General features: G+C 43.2%; 1 protein-coding gene across 1 annotated transcript in view; it reads right to left on the bottom strand.

Annotated features, from left to right (window-relative positions):
* CRHR2 (corticotropin releasing hormone receptor 2) overlaps positions 1-25,255 on the bottom strand; it is a 220,118-nt gene that overhangs the window by 56,412 nt on the left and 138,451 nt on the right. The window contains exons 4-5 of the mRNA XM_073629504.1: positions 21,417-21,523; positions 10,396-10,513 (exon numbers count right to left, since the gene is read on the bottom strand). Coding sequence (XP_073485605.1) covers positions 10,396-10,513; positions 21,417-21,523 — 225 coding nt within the window. The remainder of the gene's footprint in view (positions 1-10,395; positions 10,514-21,416; positions 21,524-25,255) is intronic.

Here is a 25,255-nt window from a genome sequence, read left to right as displayed (position 1 = left end):
ATATTAATAGTAACTTTTAATTCTAATGCCATCTACCAAGAAACGGCTACAAAATTCCCCTGCATAAAATAAAACCTGTCTTTTGGACTACAAAAATCTAATGCAAAATTAAAAATAAACTACAACATTATTAATAATACCAATGCAGATATTATTAGTATTATTATTATTAATAATAATGACTTTTAATTCTAATGTCATCTACCAAGAAATGGCTACAAAATTCCCCTGCTTAGGCTACATGCCCATGGACGTTTTTACAGCCGCTTTTTTGAGCGTTTTTTGCAGCTTAAAAACGCCTCTTCACGTTAGCCTATGGCCTCATGCCCACCGTGCCCACCATGGCGTTTTTTGAGCTGTAAGTACTGCCCTGTGGCCCAGTCTCTGAAGGGAGGGGATCATGTTCTGCTTCAGTATGTCACAGTACATGTTGGCATTCATGGTTCCCTCAATGATCTGTAGCTCTCCAGTGCCGGCAGCACTCATGCAGCCCCAGACCATGACACTCCCACCACCATGCTTGACTGTAGACAAGACACACTTGTCTTTGTACTCCTCACCTGGTTGCCGCCGCACACGCCTGACACCATCTGAACCAAATAAGTTTATCTTGGTCTCATCAGACCACAGGACATGGTTCCAGTAATCCATGTACTTAGTCTGCGTGTCTTCAGCAAACTGTTTGCAGGCTTTCTTGTGCATCATCTTTAGAAGAGGCTTCCTTCTGGGACGACGGCCATGCAGACCAATTTGATGCAGTGTGCGGCGTATGGTCTGAGCACTGACAGGCTGACCCCCCACCCCTTCAACCTCTGCAGCAATGCTGGCAGCACTCATACGTCTATTTCCCAAAGACAACCTCTGGATATGACGCTGAGCACGTGCACTCAACTTCTTTGGTGGACCATGGCGAGGCCTGTTCTGAGTGGAACCTGTCCTGTTATACCGCTGTATGGTCTTGGCCACCGTGCTGCAGCTCAGTTTCAGGGTCTTGGCAATCTTCTTATAGCCTAGGCCATCTTTATGTAGAGCAACAATTCTTTTTTTCAGATCCTCAGAGAGTTCTTTGCCATGAGGTGCCATGCTGCCCATTCACTCCTTAGACCTAGTAACACTAACGAGTCACATGACACCGGGGAGAGAAATTGGCTAATTGAGCCCAATTTGGACATTTTCACTTAGGGGTGTACTCACTTTTGTTGCCAGCGGTTTAGACATTAATGGCTGTGTGTTGAGTTATTTTGAGGGGACAGCAAATTGACACTGTTATACAAGCTGTACACTCACTACTTTACATTGTAGCAAAGTGTCATTTCTTCAGTGTTGTCACATGAAAAGATAGAAGAAAATATTTACAAAAATGTGAGGGGTGTACTCACTTTTTGAGATACTGTACAGCGTTGCATGACCACGCAATTGCCAGTTAAAGTAAAGCAGAAGCAAAAAATTACCTGGTCATGAAGGGGGGGGGGGGGTAAATCTTCTGGAGGTCAAGTGGTTAAAAAAATGTGGCTTTAATTTGTTAGTCAAGTATATCTAAATATGCTAGTCCATCTAACACTACTCTCCCCAGATTGATGATGTCCGAGTCACCCTAATGCCGCGTACACACGGTCGGACTTTCCGCCAACAAATGTTTGAGAGCAGGTTCTCAAATATTCCGACAACAAAACTTGTTGTCAGAAATTCCGAGCGTGTGTATGGGGCAATAGACAGGTAATGTGGTATTGGCAAGTCGCTGGGTTAAATTATACCCCGTACACGCGATCGGATTATTGGCCAACAAAACCGTGGACTTTTGTCCGAAGGGTGTTGGCTCAAACTTGTCTTGCATACACACGATCACACAAATGTTGGCCAACAATTACGAACATAGTGACGTGCTACGTGGTTTTTCAGCTCTTTTGCGCCAACCTTTTTGGCTCCTTCTGCAAATTTTGTGTTCGTAGAAGTTTGGTGAGTGTTGATTTGCGCTTTTCTTTTCACGTTTTTCATTCAGCGCTTTTCAGTTCATTTCTGAACGGCCGTTCGTCAACCAGACATGTTGCGGAATCGGAGGAGATAACGTGCTATTTATTATTGGCCTTGGAGTTATTGCTTTGACATTATTTTTTGGGTTGAATAATAATGATTTGATTTGGTATATTTTCTATATTTTTGGATGCATAGAATGCACTTTTTGGTTAAGTTCTATTGGCAGATATCATGTCTAATTATTTTTTTTTTAATTTTTTAATGCACAATAAAAAATTGTGGAGAATAATACTTGGCTATGCTTTGGGAGTCGGCAGTTACATTTAAAAAAAATACAATGTAAAATTGACAAGGGACACCAACATAGTTGTATCTTTTATCTTAAAAACTACGGGATAATTGTGCTGTGGTAACTTGCCCAAAAAAATAAAAAAAAACATAATAATATTATTCTTGATATCACTAGAAAAAAAAAAAAACCTTTGAAAATTTGTTTGCAATAACTCCATCAGTATCACCAGCAAAGCAGCTTCATTATTATCCCATTAAAGAAGAAGAGAATTGTGTGCTGCATCTCGAGATTTCATAATTTGCCGCGTCACAAAAGTTAATTCTCCATTACGAACGCTAGTTTACAAGACCGACCGCTTCCGGCTCCTCCTTGCCTCCGAGCATGCGTGTTTGTACTTTGAACTTTTGTCCGACGGACTTGTGTACACACGATCGGAAAATCCGACAACACACATTTGTTGGCGTAAAATTTGAGAACATGCTAGCCAACATTTGTTGGCGGAAAGTCCGACAACATTTGTCCGATGGAGCGTACACACGGTCGGACTTTCCGCCAACAAGCTCACATCCAACATTTCCCGTCGGAAAGTCCGACCGTGTGTACGCTTCATCGGACAATTGTTGTCGGACTTTCCGCCAACAAATGTTGGTTAGCAGGTTTTCAAATTTTCCACGGACAAATGTCTGTTGTCGGATTTTCCGAGCATGTGTACACAAGTCCGTCGAACAAAAGTCCAAAGTACAAACACGCATGCTCGGAAGCAAGGACGAGCCGGAAGCGGTCGGTCTTGTAAACTAGCGTTCGTAATGCAGGATTAACATTCGTGACGCGGCAAAGTTTTTAAGATCAAAGATACAACTATGTTGGTGTCCCTTGTTAATTTTACATTGTATTTTTTTTTAAATGTAACTGCCGACTCCCAAACTGTCATTTGAAGTTAAACACATAGCCAAGTATTATTCTACACAATGTTTTTTATTGTGCATTAAAAAAAGAAAACAAATAAAATTAGACATGCTATCTGCCAATAGAACTTAACCAAAAAGTGCATTCTATGCATCCAAAAATATAGAAAATATACCAAATCAAATCATTATTATTCAACCAAAAAAATAATGTCAAAGCAATAACTCCAAGGCCAATAATAAATAACACGTTATCTCCTCCGATTCCGCAACATGTCTGGTTGACGAACGGCCGTTCAGAAACAAACTGAAAAGCGCGAAATGAAAAGTGCGAAATGAAAAGCGCGAATCAACACTCACCAAACTTCTACTAACACGAAATTAGCAGAAGGAGCCAAAAGGGTGGCGCTAAAGAGCTGAAAAACCACCTAGTATGTCTAATACGTCACTAAGTTCATAATTGTTGGCTAACAATTGTGTGGCCATGTGTATGCACAGACAAGTTTGGGCTAACGCCCTTCGGACAAAATTCCATGGTTTTGTTGGCCAACAATCCGATCGTGCGTACGAGGCTTAACACCAATGGCTGGTCGGTAAGTTGAGCTGGGAAATTTCTTTGGTTTTGTTTGACATGCGTCACCCTTACATGTGCTCCTTGTTGCAAAGGCCAATTATAGGAGGGGGTAGTGGCCACCAGCCTAAAACGAATGCAGCCATTACATTTAAGGTTTGGTGAGCTGCAATATTTGACATTTTTGGTTTTTGGTTTAATACCACTTTGAACGTATTTTTTTTAGCCCTATATCCTGGGATAAGCTGATTATTTTGTGTTTCATCACTTGTCTTTTTACCCAAAACTGAAATACAAGAAACCAATTAACGGTTCTTTTCTTTCCAAACTAATTTCTTTTTGTAAGGACCATTATCAATTCATTGTCCTTTATCTATTCTATCATCCGAACAAAAGCCACACATGAGCCCACCAATGTTGGAGATGCATGCATCAGAAGTGCAGGAGAAATGCATTGTTGAGCAAACCCACGCTGATTCAGTAAGGAGCGGTGACTAAGACGAAGACTGAAGGCTGAGAATAATGAGGATTACAGAAATGATGGATCTGACCTCAGGTGCACAACACAAAAGACACCCATTTCTCGGGCCTTTGAAAGATTTTGTTCAAGGCCATATGAGGTCTATTAAGTAGAGAAAAGAAAACTTGTTCAGGCAAAGCAGAAATCCATAAAAGATAAAAATCCTTGTGGAAACTATAAGAGAGTCAATGCCATATGCCACACATTTCAATTAAGACTTCACAGTGACATCATTGCAACATGCTACACTGATTGGCCAAAAGTTGGTGGAAACCCGATCATCAAACCTATATGACATCCTTTCTCAACCTTTTCAACAAAGAGGAACCCTTCTAATGCCTTTCTGGTCTCAAGGATCCCTTGCTAAAAATATATATCTACAACTCATGATACATTAGTATGATGGTCAGTGGGAAGAATGCTCCTCACACTTGTGGTCACTGGAAAGAATGACCCCTTACTAAAGCCAAACAGATCATTGGTGTCAGTGGGAACTTATCATGCTGCTCATTGCTCAAGGAACCCCTAAAAACCTCTGGAGGAACCCTGGTTGAGAAACCGTGCTCTATGAGCTTGTTGGGCACCCCATTCCCCAAAAAAACGACATTAATAGAGAGTTGGCGCCCTTTAAGGCAAAAACAGCCTCCCCTTTTCTGGGAAGGCTTTCCACAAGATTTCGAAATGTGGGAATTTGTGCCCATTCAACCAAAGGAACATTTGTGGGGTCAGGTATTGATGTTAGATGAGAAGACCTGGATCAGAGTTGTAGCTCATCCCAAAGGTGTTCGGTAGGGTTGAGGTCAGAATTCTGTGAAGGACACTTGAGATTCTCCTCACCAAACTCATCAAGCCATGTTTTTATGGTGCTGGCTTTGTACACAGGGGCACAGTCATGTGTTTTTTTAAAGGTTGTTTGTACTCATTTAGCTTAAGGATCATTTGTGAGTCCGGGTACTCATGTTGGATAAGATGACCTAGCTTGGTGCACCAATTCATTCCAAAATTGTGCAGTAGGGTTGAGGTCAGGGCTCTGTGCAGGCCACTTGAGTTTCTTCACACTAAACCCATGTCTCTTTGTGGAGCTGGCTTTGCACACAAAGGTTCAATCATGCTGGAACAGAAAAGGGCCTTCTCCATACTGTTACCACAAGGCTGGAGTTGCACAATTATTTAAAATGTCTTTGTATACCGCAGGATTAAAACTCTACTCCAGGGAAAACAAAAGACCTCCCTTGCATTGGGGCTGCTCTTTCATGTCTTGGGTACCGGAAAAGTTACCTGGTCCTACACCCTGTAGGCTCCCTAGAGCAGTCACAGGTCCTCTGATGTCATCAAGTACAATGCAGAATCCATAGCCCTGCAATTGAATTGAGGACACCAAGGGAAAGTCCATTGCTGGAGCATAGAGTTGAGGAGAGTGCCAAATAACAGTGGTAGCGGGGAGCAACCACACTCCAATGGAAGATTTTTCCTTTCCCCTGAAGATAGACTTTAACATATATAGTATTTAGCCATGGACTAGAGGTAGGTATGATGGCTAGTTGAACACAAACCTTTGGCTGTAGGGTGTTTACTGCAATAAAGGCAGTAGTTCCCCAAACACCTCCTGCTCTCTGTGGTGCAGCCATTTGCCATGGTCGAGGGCTCCCTGGAGGAATGGGGAGAGCCTGGAAACCATTGTGGGTGGTGCCAGCAGGGAAGGGGTGGGGACCCTTCTATGAGCTTGCTTTACTCCCTTTGAATAACACAACATTTAAAAACATACCTTGGTAGACAAGGGGTTAATCAACCAATCATGTGCGAAGAAAAAAATAGGAGGAGAAAGCAGGGTGACAGAGAAATGAGATCATCACTGTTCTGCTTCTCCTTTCACTGTCCAGTCCTAGGCTGGGGGCATGTCCAGGATGACCCGAGATCAGAGGAATTGGGCTGAATGATGCTGGCCATCAAACTGAGGACATCTAGTGGCAGAAAAAAAAAGTGCAATCTCTGGATTGAAGATGAATATTGCAGAAAAAGCTGGTTTTGTTTTTTTTTTTTATCTTGAAACATTCTACATTTTAGAGTTGTCACCAGGATAAGAAGTGAGGGGAAAACTTTCAATGGGGACGAATGGGAATTCCTCTCACTTTGGGGAGATTCCTTCTCATTTTCTGTAATGTCTCCAAGAGAGGGAAGAAGTGAAAGGAAATCTCTCCAGCAGGACACAGACAACAGAAAATAACCTGAAGGGTTATATTCATCCATTCATCCAACCAACCATCCATCCAACACCTCCTTCTAGAGCTGCACCATTAATGGTTAAGAATCGTTATCGCAATTTTTTTCCCCGTTGAGATCGTGATAAAGTATTTCCTGATTCTTTCTATGCAGAGAATTCTCCCTGATTTGAAAGAAAAAAAAAAAAACTCAGGAAGTCTACCAAGAATCACAACATTCTTTACCAGTGGAACTTAAGTATAAACATTGTAACAATTTGTCTTTTTGATCAAAGAAATACACTTTGGTGTGTAAATGAGGGAAGTTTAACCACTTAAACGTTAAACCTTTTTCTGACATTTGTTGGTTTCAAGTTAAAATATTTTTCTTTTGCTAGAATATGTATATATATATATATATATATATATATATATATATATATATATATATATATATATATATATATATATATATTTAGAAGAGACCCTAGAGAATAAAATGGTGGTTGCTGCAATATTTTATGTCACGCTGTATTTGCGCAGCAGTCGTTCAAATGCAATTTTTTGGGAAAAAATTACACTTAATGAATTAAAAAAAAACTAACCAGTAAAGTTAGACCAATTTTTTTGTATAATGTGAAAGATTTTACGCCGCGAGAATCGTGATCTTTTTATTCTGAGCAAAAAAAATTGTGATTCTCATTTTGGCCAGAATCGCCAGAAACTTCCAAAAGTTAACAAAAAGTTTTAGGTTTACGTATACTCAGGACCGTTTTTAAGGCAGGGCAAAAGGGGCAGCTGCCCTGGGCCCCATCATTATTGCGGGGCCCAAAGCATCTGCCTCATACTTGCCAACTATCCTGGTTAAATTCCCTCATCCCTTGAAGTTTTAGTCCCATGCTGTGTCCCGATATCTCAGTGTGAAGTTCTGTTACTAATGCTGCCCAGCTTTCCTCTACATAATTCAGAATTTGCCACAGTGTACTGCCTCCTAACTAATCCCACCCCCCCCAACACTGTCACTGATCCCAACCCCCCTCCCCCAGCACTGCCACTGATCCCAGGAGTCCTAGGATTCCTAGGAGTTTTCTGTCTTATTGGTGGGTCCCTTCACCTCCCCAGTCCATGGTGTGCAGGCAGTGAGGAGATGATGTGCTGTAACTTCTTGCAACCAATCATTGAGCGGTAAGGATATGCAGTAACCTCTAGGAACCAATCAGTGAGCAGTAATAATGTGCAGTAACCTCTAGAAACCAATTAGTGAGTGGTATAGATGTCTAGTAACCCTCTAGCAACCAATCAGTGAGTGGTATAGATGTCCAGTAACCTCTAGCAACCAATCAGTGAGCAGTATTGATGTACAGTAATCTCTAGCAACCAAAAAAGCAGAAGTCATGTGCTGTGACCTCTAGAAAATAAACAGTGACCCATAATGTGTGCTGTAACCTCTAGCAGCCAGTCAGTGAGCGGTAATAATACACTGTAACCTCTGGCAACCAATCACAATTACTGCCTGATCTCATTCAGTAAACTGATTTTGAGTCTAGCTGCTATTTATTGTATGTCTCAAAGTATGTGGAGAGCGAAATTGCATGTAGGGGGGCCCAAGAAAATGTTTGACCGGGGTCCAATCAATATTAAAGACTGCCCTGCATATACTTTTTTTTAACAGTAAAGTTTTTTATTTTATTAAACACTTAAGACAGTACAAACAATGCCAGCATTATTTGAGGATCCATCATGAGTCAACAGACTACAAACTTATAGCAGTACATGTATAAAACTTATACTTCTCCATTCTATATAGTAATGTTGTGAACATAATCTTGATCAAAATCTTAACCGGGGCCTAATCCTATACAGGTTGAAAAGTTTGATATCTTCATATAGCTTTTCCTTGATGGGATAATATAAGGAGACCTTTAGATACAACATCAGGGTGCTATTGATCAGTCCGCCCCTCCACCTCCCAGATTAGAGGGGGGGGGGGAAGATATAGATACCTGGGGTCTCCCCCCAACACCTGGGGTCAACCACATGCATCTATCCAGCTCGACCACACCTTGTCAAATTTTTGGGGACAGTTCCTGCTCTCGTAGGTTAAACGGTATAGCGGCAGTGCATTATTTACCGCAGCTTCCCATGCACCTTTAGTAGGGGCCTCTTTATCCTTCCACTTGAGGAGTATTTCTCTCCTTGCATAGAATATGGAGTATGTTAAGCATTGTTTAATGTATCGGTCTCTATGTCTTCCAAGTGACTGAGTAATAGGACCGAGGGGTCCACCGGTACCTCAGCTCCACACACCACCCCCAGCCTGTCTGCCACTGCGTTCCAGTATGGGCGCAGCTTGGGACAGGACCAGACCATATGAAAAAATGTTCCCACTTCTAGTTCCCATCTAGTACAGGTGGGACTCTTCTCAGGGTAGATTTGTGCTAGTCGGTGGGGCGTGTAGTTAGCTCTGTGGATAAACTTTAGATGAATAAATCTATCCCTGGCTGCAATCATGGACGGGATAAACGTGGAGAGGCATTCCTCCCATTCCTCTTCCCCGAGCGAGGGAATATCCGTCTGCCATCTGACTCTGGTTCTGTCAGTTTTAGCATCGTGGGCCACTGTTAAGTATAAATACAGAGAGGATAGAGGTTTCTCCAACGTCCCCGAGATCAGGAGACGCTCGATTGAATCCGGTTCGAGCGCCACCTGATCAGGAAACTGGGCCCTGAGGGCATGTTGCAACTGCATGTATCTGAAAAGGAAGGAGTTTGGTAGATTATGGGCCTGTTGCATCTCTCTAAACGACTGTACTCTTCCCCTTGACATTACTTGTTTTAATTTAGTGATGCCTCGCCTAGCCCACGTCGCCGGGTCCGGGACAGTGGAGAGGTGTGGGAGCATAGGATTAGCCCACAATGGGGTGTGTGGGGACACAGTGGCTGGTTGTAATAAAGCTGCTATAGAGGACCTCCAGACCTGAATGGTGGTTTTCATAGGGCCTGTAACAGCAGGAGTAGCTTTTATTCCTCTATACGGAAGATTGGAGAGCGCCGCGTAGGATCCCACAACCGCCGCCTCCAATGTAACAGCCGGGTTTTGGCGAGGCTGCGAGAACCACCACCTCACCGTCACAAGGACGGCCGCCCAGTAATATATTAAGAAATTCGGCAAGGCTAGTCCACCACCAGACAGGAGAAGGTACAATATAGCTTTAGCTACCCTTGGGGTTTTCCCGCCCAAATGAAAGAGATCACCACGCTCTCCAATCTACGAAAAAAGGATTTAGGCATCAAAACCGGGGTTTGCCTAAAGTAATATAAAAATTTGGGTAGGTAGATCATTTTCAATAAGTTCCCCCTACCAACCGCGGACAGGGGGAGAGACCTCCAGGTGGAGCACTTTTGTTGCAGCTGAGGCAATAATGGATAGACATTCCTGTCTAGGTACCCCTTTAACTCATCCCCCACCCGCACTCCCAAGTATGTGAACTCCCCCACCCACTTCAATGGAGTGTTTGTGTCTATAAGTGGTAGGGAACTACAAAGGGGAAAAAGCATCGATTTGTTCCAATTAATTAATGCGGATGCCCGAAAAGCGACCAAATGTATCGAAAAGGGCCAGAGCTGCATGCAGGGAGTCCGAGGCATCCGCTAGATACAGGAGGGAGTCATCCGCATATAACGAAATTTTCTCGGTGACAGCTCCCACCTGTATCCCCTTGACCGTTACGTCTGCTCTAAGTAGGATAGCTAGCGGCTCAAGTGCCATGGCAAAGAGGGCCGGGGAGAGTGGGCACCCCTGCCTCGTGCCCCTCTCGAGGGAGAATTTGTCCGAGAGGGTGCGCCCTGCATATACTTAAGTTGATTTATTGTTATATTGCTTTGTCCATGGCAGTCCAATGGCAATGACAGTTTACATACACAGAATGGTCATACCTCATTTTTCTCATGAATGTTATGGTCAATCATCTGAAGGAGGAACCACATGATATTCCGGAGGATAAAGGTTGTGATTAAGTTCCAATGAATAATGTTCCGAAGGCATCTTATACTCCTGGAAACAATAAAGACGTGATTCAGATAAAGCAGAAATTATACTTTTATAGTATTGGAAACACGAAAGCAATAGCGGCTGCTGGAAGGTTGGAACACATTGACATTTATAGATTATTCAAACAACAAAAGCGATAATAAACCCAAAACCAAAAAACGGATTATATTGCAGCATGTGGTGGCTGCATTCGTTTTCTTTTTTTTTAGTCTTTTCTTCCCCTCGGTTTTCACCTGGTGATCTGGCCAGTGACACACCTCCTGTATTAGAGCCCCCCCCACTCTGGATGAAGGAGCACAGGGGACAGATTAGGGAGGGGAGTGTTAGATGTAGCAGAAGATTTAAAGTGGTTGTAAATCCTTACATATACCCGATGAAGTGACTGACCTCAGGTAGGAAAAATTAGTTTAGTTTTGCATAGATTCGTTATGTTACTAATTATGTTTGGTTGATTCTTTTCGGAATTCGTTCACTTTTATTTTGTTTCATTGTTAATTTTCTAACCAATTCACAAATTTTTGGAACGATTCGAATTCGGATCGAATGTCATTAATAATTAAGAATTAATGACACCGCAAGCAAGATATTTTTCCTGCATTTCAAAAAAAAAAAAAAGCATGCAAAATCACAAAATTTTAGGCGCAATCACTAAAGAGTGAATGCAGCCTTAAAGTGTAAAAACTTTTTTCTGGTTTTGGACGGATTGGGAAATGTGAGACCATCTGTCAGGTTTTTATTGTGAAAAAAAAAAAAAGAAAAAAAAATATTGAGCCATTGCCTTAACTTGCTTACCGGGCACTTAAACCCCCCTCCTGCCCAGACCAATTTTGAGCTTTCAGCGCTGTCGCACTTTGAATGACAATTGCGCGGTCATACAACACTGTACCCAAATGAAATTTTTATCATTTTTTTCCCACAAATAGAGCTTTCTTTTAGTGGTATTTAATCACAGCTGGGATTTTTATTTTTTGCTAAACAAACAAAAAAAGATGGAAATTTTTGAAAAAAAAAAAAATCACGTTTAATAGTTTGTTATAAAATTTTGCAAACAGGTAATTTTTCTCCTTCATTGATATGCGCTGATGAGGCGGCACTGGTGGGCACTGATAGGCTGCACTGATGGGCATGGATAGGCACAGATAAGGCGGCACTGATAGGCACAGTTAAGGCGGCACTGATAGGCACAGTTAAGGCGGCACTGATGGGGACAGATAAGGCGGTACTGATGGGGACAGAAAAGGCGGTACTGATGGGGACAGATAAGGCGGTACTGATGGGCACAGATAAGGCGGCACTGATGGCCACGGATGGGCGGCACGGATGGGTGGCACGGATGGGTGGCACGGATAGGTGGCACGGATAGGTACCACTGATGGGGGGCACTGATGGGTGGCACTGATGGGGGCACTGATGGGTGGCACTGATGGGGGCACTGATGGGTGGCACTGATTGGCACTTATGGGCACTGGTAGGTGACACTGATGGGCCTCTGATAGGTTGCACTGATGTGGGTGCTGATGGGTGGCACTGATGGGTGGCACTGATGGGTGGCACTGTGGGCACTGATGGGTGGCACTGTGGGCACTGAGGGCACTGATGGGTGGCACTGTGGGCACTGATGGGTGGCGCTGATTGATGGCACTGTGGGCACTGATGGGTGACTCTGGTGGGCACTTGTAGGCAGCACTGCTGCCTATTGCTTTGTGTTGTAATAGCGCCGTGATCGGGACTGATGTCCCGATCACGGCCCCCGGTGATCGGGTTTTTTTTTCCTCCTCACGCTGTCAGCGCGAGGAGGAAAAATAGCCGATTACCGGCTCTGTTTACATCACATGATCAGCTGTCATTGGCTGACAGCTGATCATGTGGTAAGGGGTCGGGACCAACCCCTTACTCTGATCTGTGATCAGGCGAGTCTCATAGACTCGCTGATCACCGAGCGCGCCGCGCGCGCCCTGCAGGGGGCGCTCAGGCCGCTCGTGCACGGGACGACGTCAATAGACGTAGTCCCGGCAATTTAGATCCGCGCTGTTGCCGTCATTTGGCAATGGCCCGGATCTGAAGCTGTTAAGCAATCAAAAATACCAATAGAACTAAAGACGCTACTTTTGAACGGCTCCCAGGCTGCTCACTGGCACGATCTGTGATCAGTGTGACCACCACCAGACACAGCAGGTCACAAATCGGGGGTACAGGGCAGCTGTGATTGGTCCTGCACCATGTGATCGCTGAGGCTGATCACAGCGATCACAATGTAAGCACAGGCTTACATTATATTGTCAAAGCTTTATTGAACAAGCTGAAGTTATAAGCTGATTGGCTACCATGAACAGCTGCACCAGATTTTACACTCCAGTTTTAGTAAATCAAGCCCAGTGTGTAGTACAGCGCTGGGTATCAGAATTGATCAATTTTCAAATATACACTATATTGCCAAATGTATTGGGACACCTGCCTTTACACGCACATGAACTTTAATGGCATCCCAGTCTTAGTCCGTAGGGTTCAATATTGAGTTGGCTCCGCCCTTTACAGCTATAACAGCTTCAACTCTTCTGGGAAGGCTGTCCACAAGGTTTAGGAGTGTGTCTATGGGAACGTTTGACCATTCTTCCAGAAGAACATTTGTGAGGTCAGGCACTGATGTTGGATGAGAAGGCCCGCCTCGCAGTCTCTGCTCTAATTCATCCCAAAGGTGCTCTATCGGGTTGAGGTCAGGACTCTGCAGGCCAGTCAAGTTCCTCCACCCCAAACTCACTAATCCATGTCTTTACGGACCTTGCTTTGTGCACTGGTGTGCAGTCATGTTGGAACTGAAAGGGGCCGTCCCCAAACTGTTCTCACAAAGTTGGGAGCATGAAATTGTCTAAATTGTCTTGGTATGCTGATGTCTTAAGAGTTCCCTTCACTGGAACTAAGGGGCCAAACCCAACCACTGAAAAACAACCCCCACACCATAATCCCCACCTCCGCCACATGATTTGGACCAGTGCACAAAGCAAGGTCCATAAAGACATGGGTGAGCGAGTAGACAAAGAAAAACAGGTTTTTGATTTCAAATTTTATGTAGCACAAAAATAAAAAACCCAGCTGTGAATAAATACCACCAAAAGTAAGCTCTATCTGTCTGATACAAATTTAATTTGGGTACAGTGTTGCATGACTGAGCAGTTGTCATTCATATTAATGAATACATTTTTTTAATCTTCCTAAGGTTTTTGAGCAGCACTTGTGTCTTTCTCACCTAGGAAACCGACAAACAAGTACATAACCTCCTGCGCTTGAGAATGGACCCCAGAGGTAGTAGATGCCTATATTTCCATCCTGGCTTTTATGGACATACCTCGCCTTGCTTCCCTCCAGTGGCGGCCCGTCCATTAGGGGCGCCCGGGCGCCGCGCTCTCTCTCCAGCCATGCACTGCATGAATCTATCCACGGCCGCAGCTACCACCGCCTATTCAGGCGTCCAGCCCCTTTCCGGACACCGGGCGCCTCAATTGCAGCAGCGGGGGTGTATTTTTGTAGCACCTGATTAGAGCCATAGGCTCTAATAGGCTTCAAAAAAAGGTAGACTCGTGGCGCAGAGCATTGCGCTACGAGCCCACCCAGGTGTTACAACAGCGAATGAATATTTGCTGTTGTAACACTGATCCTCAATCCGGCCAATAAAGAAAGGGGTATAATTGCAAGGAGGGTGGGACTTTAAATCCGGCCAATCAGAAGCAGGTCTGAGACCCGTTTTCTGATTTGTCGAAAAGAGAAGACCCCCGATTGGCCACCTGTGGAGAGCAGGGGAAGGAGGGAAGAAATGGAACTCAGAGCCAGGAGGGGGGGAAACTGAGGGAGAGTCGCCGCCGCTGCCACTGAAAGAGTTGAAGCGCCGATTACATGGGGTGAGTCAGTACACCTGACCCACCGGACGGCTGGCCGAGACCGACCGGGGAGGGTGTTACTGTTTGACACCCTCCCAAAGAAAATACTGTCAAGGATTCCCTCTCAAGACTGGGGAAGTCTGGATACATTGAAACCATGAACAAAACAGAGTGCGCCTCCCTAGTGCATTATCCTCAAAAACATATCTTTTATTGCTAATAAGTGGTAAATATACTCACAAACCCACAGGTGCATCAAAGCTTGCCAAATTATTACAACATCTCCAAGACCTCGAAACATCAATCTCATACTGGGATGATAGAAGTCCAATAGGCCAACGCATTTTGAGGGGCTTCCCTCTTCTTCAGAGGGCTATTAAGAAGAGGGAAGTCCAACGAAATGCGTCAGCCTATTGGACTTTTATCATACCGTTATGAGATGTGATGCTTCGAGGTCTTGTGGATGTAATAATTTGGAAAGCTTTGATGCACCTGTTGGTTTGTGAGTATATTTACTACTTTTTAACAATAAAAGATATGCTCTAAGAATAATGCACTAGGCTGGTGCGCCCTCTGTTTAATTTATGCTTTCACCTAGGAACCCCCCCCCTGTGCAGGGCTCTCCTAAGACCCAAAAGCCCAGCGAAGCCCTTCGGCATATCTGTGATGGCGCCAGACCAATTACTTTTTTTATTTTTATTTGTATTCGGCAACTTGTACGTTTTTTTTCATTTTAGTAAAAGCCAAATCTCTTTGTGAGGGTCCAGAACGAAGACTAGCCACTCCTTGGACTCTGTATCTTCTGTGAGCTTATGCCTACCACCCAAGATCCACACTGCTCAAGGAATTCAAATTTAGGGATTATGTTTATGCTTCTTTGTAATATTACATTGTTTCAAAATGCGCATTCAAAGCCAGATTCTTTTTTTATCAAGCCAGAATCCATCAATACCATATGAACCTTCCAATCTTCCATGAGTCTTGCTCAAACCTTGTTGGCTACTTTGTTTCTGCAAGCATTGTGTTCTATGCAGAACATAAAGCTCTGTGAACTGATCCAACTAGGCTTTCTCTCAGCTCACTTTTCCAAAAATGCTTTAATTGGGGTGATAAAGAACATTAACAGAAACTCATCATCCAGTTTTTCCATCTTCAAACAATCTGCATGCTCCATAACAGGTTAGCCTTCCTTCTTGCTGGCTCTCCCCGTTGGGATGACCTCTAGGATCGCTTTTTACCATATGAACAAAGCTAGATTTTTTTTCTAACAAAGCCCAAATCCTTTAATACTATATGAACCCTCTTCCATGAGTTTTGGGAGCTAACTTGAATATAAGGCGTGGTCCTTGAAACGTGTAGCCAGCTGGCTTGAAAAAGAGGTGTCGGTCTCGAAACACGTAGCCATGCCCATCTACATCCAGTGACATCACTTCTGGTATTGTCACTTGCAGTCCACGCCTGCCCTCCAACGATCCACACATGCTGCTTCCTGTCCGGAGGCTCCCTGGTTACACCAGCTACCACACTCCACCCCTGCAGTGGCAGCTCCATCTTGTAATCGTGGATGCCTCCTTCTCCCAGCTGCAGATGCACCAATGACTGTTATGCACATGATCACCTACACACGGTGCCAATCATTGTGTGCAGTGGATTGGCGCCATTTTGCTGTCTCTTATTCATTACAGGTGTTATCCAGACCATATCCAGTGCATCCACTGTGACCTCTTTTGTTGCCCTCCCAAGCTAGGAATCCCTTTAAGAACCATGATAAGCACATTTCAGTTTACTTCATGTGAGTTTGGAAATTGTTGTTTTTTTAAAATAAATGTGTGAACACTCGCTACACTTAGTCTGCACTCTCTGCTCTTTTTGTCTGTTTGCTGCCTAGAGATTTCTTCAGTCTCTCAGAAGTGCTACATTAGGTGTACTTGATTGGATTCTTCAGTGGATCCTAAAGTCATATGATTTGTCCTGAGGATTTGTACCATAACTGTCCCCCTCTGTCCATGTAGTCTGTCTCAACTCAGTCTGCATCCATTGCTCCATATTGACAGTTTTTTGTATAGGTATGTTTATGCTTCTCTGCAATGTTACATTGTTTCAATATGTGTTTTCAAACCTACTTTTTTTTTTTAACAAGCCAGAATCTTTCAATCTTATATGAAACTTCCAATCTTCCATGAGCCTTGGTTCAAACCTTCTTGGCTACTTTGTCCCTCTGAGAATTGTGTCCAATTTAGAACAGAAGATCAAAGATCTGTGAACTGTTCCAACTAGGCTCTCTCAGCTCACTCTTCTGAAAATGCTGTAAGTGGGGTCATGAAGAACATTGAAAGAAACACATCATCCAATTTGTCCGTCTTCAAGCAATCTACATGCTCCATAACAAGTCATCTGTCTCTCTTGTTGGCTCTTCCAGTTGGGATAACCTTTTGGATCTCTATTAACTATATGAACATTGACAGAAACACATCAATCTTCAAGCAATCTACATGCTCTACAACAAGTCATCCTTCTCTCTTGTTGGCTCTCCAAGTTGGGACAACCTTTTGGATCTCTATTTACTATATGAACATTGACAGAAACACATCATCCAATTTTTCCGTCTTCAAGTAATCTACATGCTCCACAACAAGTCATCCGTCTCTCTTGTTGGCTCTCCAAGTTGGGACAACCTTTTGGATCTCTATTAACTAAATGAACATTGAAAGAAACACATCATCCAATTTTCCATCTTCAAGCAATCTACATGTTCCACAACAAGTCATCCTTCTCTCTTGTTGGCTCTCCCAGTTGGGACAATCTTTTGGATCTCTGTTAACTATATGAACATTGACAGAAACACATCATGCCAACACTTGCTGATCTCCACCTATGGACGTAGTTCCAAGAGTCTCATTTAATTCACGATAATGTGATTGCACCATTAGGGTTGTGCACTTCGCCATCTTCGTAGTTTAGCAAAATGCCTATTGACCTGTTTAGTCCATGACCACTACAATACACAGATTCCTCAACACAAAAGCGAACAGGTAAAGTGGGTCTTACTAAGACCTTTGTCAGTTTGCCCAGATCCCAGTGATGGTATGGACAAACTAATTATCAACAAGAGAAACAATTTAAAAATTTACATAGGCTTTTAATATTTGTTCTACCATTGCAAAGAAATCAGCATTAGGAAATCTTTGGTGTTCAATATAAAACCGTATGATACATCCATCGAGCCATATTGACAATTTTCTATATAGGTACAGTAAGGGGAAAAAAAGTATTTGACCCCCTGTTGATTTTGTACGTTTGCCCACTGACAAAGAAATGATCAGTCTATAATTTTAATGGTCGGTTTATTTTAACAGTGAGAGACAGAATAACAACAGAAATATACAGAAATTGCATTTTAAAAAGCTATAAATTGATTTGCATTTTAATGAGTGAAATAAGTCTTTGATCCCCTATCAATCAGCAAGATTTCTGGCTCCCAGGTGTCTTCTATACAGCTAACAAGCTGAGATTAGGAGCACTCTCTTAACCTCCCTGGAGGTATGATTATTTCAGATTTTTGATGCTGAAAGCGGTACAATTATTTTGCATGAAAATTTGACGTTTTATATTGTAGGCCTGTAATTCTTAGGAATAACTCACTTAAATCTGTCCAAACCAGAGTCTAGTAGACATCCCAGGTTGAAAAGTTTGAAAAACGAAATCATAAATTATAAAATAATAAATAACTTTAAATAATTATAACAAATAATAATATAATAATAATAAAAAAAATTATTCAATAATGTAATCAAATCAAAAACACTGAAATTTGCTCAGTTGCAGAATTGTCGCTTTCGTTACCTTCAGTGTTTGATGACGGATTGCCCCACAAATCACTATCACTCAATTCTGCAAGTGATTCTAATTTATTATCGCTGTTTTCTAGCTGGTCTAAAACCACTTTTGAGGTAAAGGGACGGTTTTGGTTGCTATGGACAATCTCCAGTTTCCTGGCAGAAAAAACAGTGTTTATCGTATAAAACTGCTTGCAGGACACTGGGCAGACCACTAGGGACAAAGGGGATGTGTAGTTATTTGATACAGTAATGTAACCTGTAAGATTACAGTAAACTGTATCTATACTGTGTTTTTTACTTTTTGAATTTGGCGCTGAACTCCGTCCCCGTGCTTCGCAATGCTCGCAGGGAACGGAGCTCAGCACTGTGAATCGAGCGAGACACGGCGGCTCGCAGATCACAGCGGGGAGACATCGCAGGATCCAGGGGACAAGGTAAGTATCCTCTACAAGGATCCTGCGATGCGATCCCGAGTCTGGCTCGGGGATACAGCTTTTGGTTCTGAAATTCCACCCCGAGCCAGACTAGGGAATACCGCCAGGGAGGTTAAAGGGAGTGCTCCTAATCTCAGCTTGTTACCTGTATAAAAGACTTCTGTCCACAGAAGCAATCAATTAGATTCCAACCTCTCCACTATGGCCAAGACCAAAGAGATGTCCAAGGATGTCAGGGACAAGATTGTAGACCTACACAAGGCTGGAATAGGCGCTTGGTGAGGGGGTGACAACAGTTGGTGCGATTATTCGCAAATGGAAGAAACACAAAATAACTGTCAGTCTCCCTCGGTCTGGGGCTCTCCATACAAGATCTCACCTCGTGGAGTTTCAATAATCATGAGAACGGTGAGGAATCAGCCCAGAACTACACGGGGGAATCTTGTCAATAATCTCAAGGTAGCTGGGACCATAGTCACCAAGAAAACAATTGGTAACACACTACACTGTGAAGGACTAAAATCCTGCAGCACCTGCAAGGTCCCCCTGCTCAAGAAAGCACATGTACAGGCCTGTCTGATGATTACTAATGAACATCTGAATGTTTCAGAGGAGAACTGGGTGAAAGTGTTGTGGTCAGAAGAGACCAAAATCGAGCTCTTTGCCATCAACTCAACTCACCGTGTTTGGGGGAGGAGGAGGAATGCTGCCTATGACCCCAAGAACAACCTCCCCACCATCAAACATGGAGGTGGAAACATTATGCTTTGGGGGGTGTTTTTCTGCTAAGCGGACAGGACAACTTCACCGCCTCAAAGGGATGATGGACGGGGCCATGTACCGTCAAATTTTGGGTAAGACCCTCCTTCCCTCAGCCAGGGCATTAAAAATGGGTCATGGATGGATATTCCAGCATGACAATGACCCAAACCACACGGCCAAGGCAACAAAGGAGTGGCTCAAGAAGAAGCACATTAAGGTCCTAGAGTGACGTAGCCAGTCTCCAGACCTTAATCCCATAGAAAATATGTGGAGGGAGCTGAAGGTTCCAGTTACCAAATGTCAGTCCTCGAAACCTTAATGACTTGGAGAGGATCTGCAAAGAGGAGTAGGACAAAATCCCTCCTGAGAGGTGTGCAAACCTGGTGGCCAACTTCAAGAAACGTCTGACCAAGGGTTTTGCCACCAAGTACTAAGTCATGTTTTGTGAAGGGGTCAAATACTTATTTCACTCATTAAAATGGAAATCAATTGATAACTTTTTTGAAATGCGTTTTTCTGGATATTTTTGTTATTCTGTTTCTCACTGTTAAAATAAATCGACCATTAACATGATAGACTGATCATTTCTTTGTCAGTGGGCAAACGTAGAAAATCAGCAAAAAAAATACTTTTTTTCCCCTAACTGTATGTTTATGTTTCTCTGTATTATTACATTGTTTCAATATGTGCTTTCAAAGCTTGATTTTTTTTTTTGCAACAGGCCTGGATCCTTCAATAATACTATATGAACCTTCCGATCTTCTATGAGTCTTCATTCAAACCTTCTTGGCTACTTTGTCTCTCTGAGAACTCTGCCCAATTTAGTACATGAAGATCAAAGCTCTGTGATCTGATCCAACCAGGCTTTCTCTCAGCTCACTCTTCTGAAAATGCTTTAATTGGGGTCCTGCAGAACATTGACAGAAACACATCATCCAATGTTTCCATCTTCAAACAATCGACATGCTCAATAACAGGTTATCCTTTTCTTCTTGTTGGCTCTACCCTTTGGGATGACCTTTTCGGATCTCCAGTCACCGTATTTTCTCTTATTAATACCTTCCAAATTTCTCTATAACACATAAAACTTTAAACACTTTTTTGCAAGATTCTAAAATGGATTTGAAAGAAAAGGGCCGTGTGTTTTTAGTGTGCTTATAGGTTTTTATTCTAGTATTTACCTTAAAGTGGACCTTTGGAAGGTCTGGGGGTTTTTTTTTGCCAGCTCCCTGCACATTGGCTTTACGGCTGAACTCCAGGCAAACAGTTGCACAGATTAAATACATAAAAGACAGTTGGTTTGCCTGCCAAAGAATTTGTTTTTCTGCCCCTTAGTTTCCACAGTGAGTATAACAAGCATGCTTTACTGCATATACAGACTGATTTTACTGTTGCGGGTTTAGTGACACTTTAAAGAGCTTGGGTAAGAGAAACAGCAGCAGACTGATCTCCCCTGTGAATGGCTCTACGGGGGGGGCAGCTGCGGGCATCATCCCGGTATAACCCCCCGAAAGCCGAGGCCGCACATCCGCGTAGGCTCGGCGGGAAGGGGATAATTATGGGACTTTTAAGGAATAGCATTTAGTAGAAAAATAACATTTATTTCATTCAGTTGAATTTAGACAATATTAGTCCATACAGTAGCAGATTATACTAAAGTATACCACAATTATAAAACAATCAATCCCACATACTGTGATAATTGCATATAATAGTCATTCAGGCTCAACGCGTTTCTTGGACATGGTCCTCTTCATCAGGAGCTATCAATGTAGACTTTAGTTGTGCCATCTAAATGGAATGGAAACTATGACTCCATAGGTGCATTGAATGAGCGTTGTCACCCCAGGACAGGGAGTGGCAAAAAAATAAAAAAAAGTCAGAAAAATGAAACTGAACACAGCCGCCACATTTAAGGGGGCCATAAGCGGCAATATATTACATTTTCTTTTTTTTTTGGCTTTGGAAAGGCCTCAAGTGAATCCAGAAAACGGCTTACCTTAAACACAGGAAGAGCAGGAAGGCGATGACCAGAGCCAACACGGAGATGCAGTGCCCCAGGTAGTTTATAATAAGAGCGATCTTATAATGCAGATCATGCTTCCTCTGCAGACAAGAACACAATATGATTCAATTAGCCTGACTCTCCGCAATAACGTTACAGGACATTTAATCTGCTTAGGGAGCCGTAATTATCTTCCCCTCGCAGCAGATAATCTCATCACCGACCCTCCACATGGGTTATTTTGGGATAAGTAAAACTTTATGGACTAAAGAAGTTATATTCCAGCCTGGAGACATATCGCAACCACAGTAAATATTTCAGGCAATGCTGGAATGGAAGCCGATCGAAAGTCAAGGCATACAACGCCTTGCAAAAGTATTCACCCCCCTCGGCATTTTTTCTGTGTTTTGTTGCCTCACAATCTGGAATTATCATGGATTGTTTGAGGATTTGCATCATTTAGTTTACAGAACATGCCCACAACTTTGAAGATTTTTTTTGTATTATTGTGAAGCAAACAACAAATAGGACAAAATAACAGAAAAAAGTCAATGTGCATAACTATTCACCCCCCTAAAGTCAATACTTTGTAGAGCCACCTTTTGCGGCTATCACAGCTCCAAGTCTCTTTGGATAAGTCTCCTATGAGCTTGCCACATCTTACCACTGGGATTTTTGCCCATTCCTCCTTGCAAAACTGCTCCACCTCCTTCAAGTTGGATGGTTTGCGCTCCCGTCTAAATTGGCCCTAGTCAAGCGTGTCGGGACCCTTCGGGGTAAGACCACACTATATCAAGATTCAACTCAACTCAATCTTTAAGTCTGACCACAGATTTCCTATTGGATTGAGGTCTGGGCTTTGACTAGGCCAGTGATGGTGAACCTTGGCACCCCAGATGTTTTGGAACTACATTTCCCATGATGCTCATGCACTCTGCAGCGTAGTTGGGCATCATGGGAAATGTAGTTCCAAAACATCTGGGGTGCCAAGGACCCCAGATGTTTTGGAACTACACTGGCTCCCAATCACCCATCACTGGACTAGGCCATTCCAACACATTTATGTGTTTCCCCCTTAAACCACTCAAGAGTTGCTTTAGCAGTGTGTTTGGGGTCATTGTCCTGCTGGAAGGGGAACCTCCGTCTTAGCCTCAAATCACACACAGAGTGGTACAGGTTTTGCTCAAGAATATCCCTGTATTTAGCACCATCCATCTTTCCCTCAACTCTGACCAGTTTCCCAATCCCGACTGCTGAAAAACATCCCCACAGCATGATGCTGCCACCACCATGTTTCACAGTGGGGATGGTGTTCTTTGGGTGATGTGATGTGTTGGGTTTGCGCCAGACATATCGTTTTCCTTGATGGCCAAAAAGTTAAATTTTAGTCTCATCAGACCAGAGCACCTTCCTCCATACATTTTGGGAGTCTCCCACATTCCTTTCGTAAACTCAGAACGTGCCATTTTGTTTTTTGCTCAAAGTAATGTCTTTCTTCTGGCCACTCTGCCATAAAGCCCAACTCTATGGAGCGTACGGCTTATTGTCGTCCTATGTACAGATACTCCAGTCTCTGCTGTGGAACTCTGCAGCTCCTCCAGGGTTACCTTAGGTCTCTGTGCTGCCTCTCTGATTAATGTCCTCCTTGCCCGGTCCGTGAGTTTTGGTGTGCGCCCGTCTCTTGGCAGGTTTGCTGTTGTGCCATGTTCTTTCCATTTGGTTATGATAGATTTGATGGTGCTCCTAGGGATCATCAAAGATTTGGATATTTTTTTATAACCTAACCCTGACTTGTACTTCTCAACAACATTGTCCCTTACTTGTTTGGAGAGTTCCTTGGTCTTCATGGCAGTGTTTGGTTAGTGGTGCCTCTTGTTTAGGTGTTGCAGCCTCTGGGGCCTTTCAGAAAGGTGTGTATATGTAATGACAGATCATGTGACACTTAGATTGCACACAGGTGGACATAATTTCACTAATTATGTGACTTCTGAAGGTAATTGGTTGCACCAGAGCTTTTTATGGGCTTCATAACAAAGGGGGAGAATACGTACGCACATGCCAATTATCAGTTTTTTTATTTCTGAAAAATAGTTTAATGTATATATTCTTCTAATTTTACTTCACCAACTTAGACTATTGTGTTCTGATCCATCACATATAATTCAGATTAAAAAAAAAAAACATTGAAGTAAAGGCTGTAATGTAACAAAATAGGTAAAAAGCCAAGGGGGGTGAATACTTTTGAAAGGCACTGTGTGTGTTCCAAGAGTTACCTGCCATGCAAAGAAAAGTGTCAGGAACATCATGCCAGCCATCAGACTAATGCAGGTGCACACAGACTATATTGTCAAAAGTATTGGGACGCCTGCCTTTACACGCACATGAACTTTAATGGCATCCCAGTCTTAGTCCGTAGGGTTCAATATTGAGTTGGCTCCACCCTTTGCAGCTATAACAGCTCTTCTTGGAAGGCTGTCCACAAGATTAAGGAGTGTATCTGACCGTTCTTCCAGAAGCGCATTTGTGAGGTCAGACACTGATGTTGGACGAGAAAGTCTGGCTCGCAGTCTCCGCTCTAATTCATCCCAAAGGTGTTCAATCGGGTTGAGGTCAGGACAGTCAAGTTCCTCCACCCCAAACTCGCTCATCCATGCTTTGTGCACCGGTCCTAATTATTTGGTGGAGGGGGGGGTTATGGTGATACAAGGCAGGATGGATCCATGTTTTCATGTTGTTTACACCAAATTCTGACCCGACCATCTGAATGTCGCAGCTGAAAACCAGACTCATCAGACCAGGCAACGTTTTTCCAATCCTTCTATTGTCCAATTTTGGTGATCCTGAGCCAATTGTAGCCTCAGTTTCCTGTTCTTAGCTGACAGGAGTGGCACCTGGTGTGGTCTTCTGCTGCTGTAGTCCATCTTCTTCAAGGTTGGATGTGTTGTGCTTTCAGAGATGGTATTCTGCATACATTGGGTGTAACGAGTGGTTATTTGAGTTACTGTTGTCTTTTTATCATCTCCAACCAGTCTGCCCATTCTCCTCTCGCCTTTGACACCAACAAGGCATTTTCCTCCACTGCTATCCCCTACTCTTGCTGTCTTCAGGCGATCCCTGAAAACTCATCTCTTCAGGAAAGCCTATCACGTCTCCGACTTATCTCCTACCACTTCCATCAGCTCATTCCCTACAGTTACAACCTTTTGTACCACCTGCCCCACCCTATTAGATTGTAAGCTCTTCTGAGCAGGGCCCTCTTAATCCTCCTGTATCTTATTGTATTATAACTGTATTGTCTCCCTTTTATATTGTAAAGCGCTGCGTAAACTGTTGGCGCTATATAAATCCTGTATGATAATAATAATAACTGCCGCTCACTGGATATTTTCTCCTTTTCATTCTCTGTAAACCCGCGAGATGGTTGTGCGTGAAAATCCCAGTAGATCAGCAGTTTTTGAAATACTCAGACCAGCCCGTCCGGCACCAACAACCATGCCACGTTCAAAGTCACTGAAATCCCCTTTCTTCTCCATTCTGATGCTCGGTTTGGACTTCAGCAAGTCACCTTCACCACATCTAGATGTCTAAATGCATTGAGTTGCTGCCGTGTGATTGACTGATTAGCAATTTTTGCGTTACCAAGCAATTAAACAGGTGTACCTCATAAAGCGGCCGGTGAGTGTACGTTCCCTTTTGGGTGACTTCTCCTCTTTTTCTGTTTTGGTGGCAACTTAAAAAGTTTTGGATTTTTCCCGTCACTTTCGGTCCTGACGACGGTCAGCCAGACAAACAGAGAAGCTGATCGTCCCCAGGCAGCAATAAAAAGAAACTCC

Source organism: Aquarana catesbeiana, linkage group LG05 (assembly GCF_042186555.1).
Source record: "Aquarana catesbeiana isolate 2022-GZ linkage group LG05, ASM4218655v1, whole genome shotgun sequence".
NCBI lineage: Eukaryota > Metazoa > Chordata > Amphibia > Anura > Ranidae > Aquarana > Aquarana catesbeiana.
This window is presented reverse-complemented; position numbering and strand designations above follow the sequence as displayed.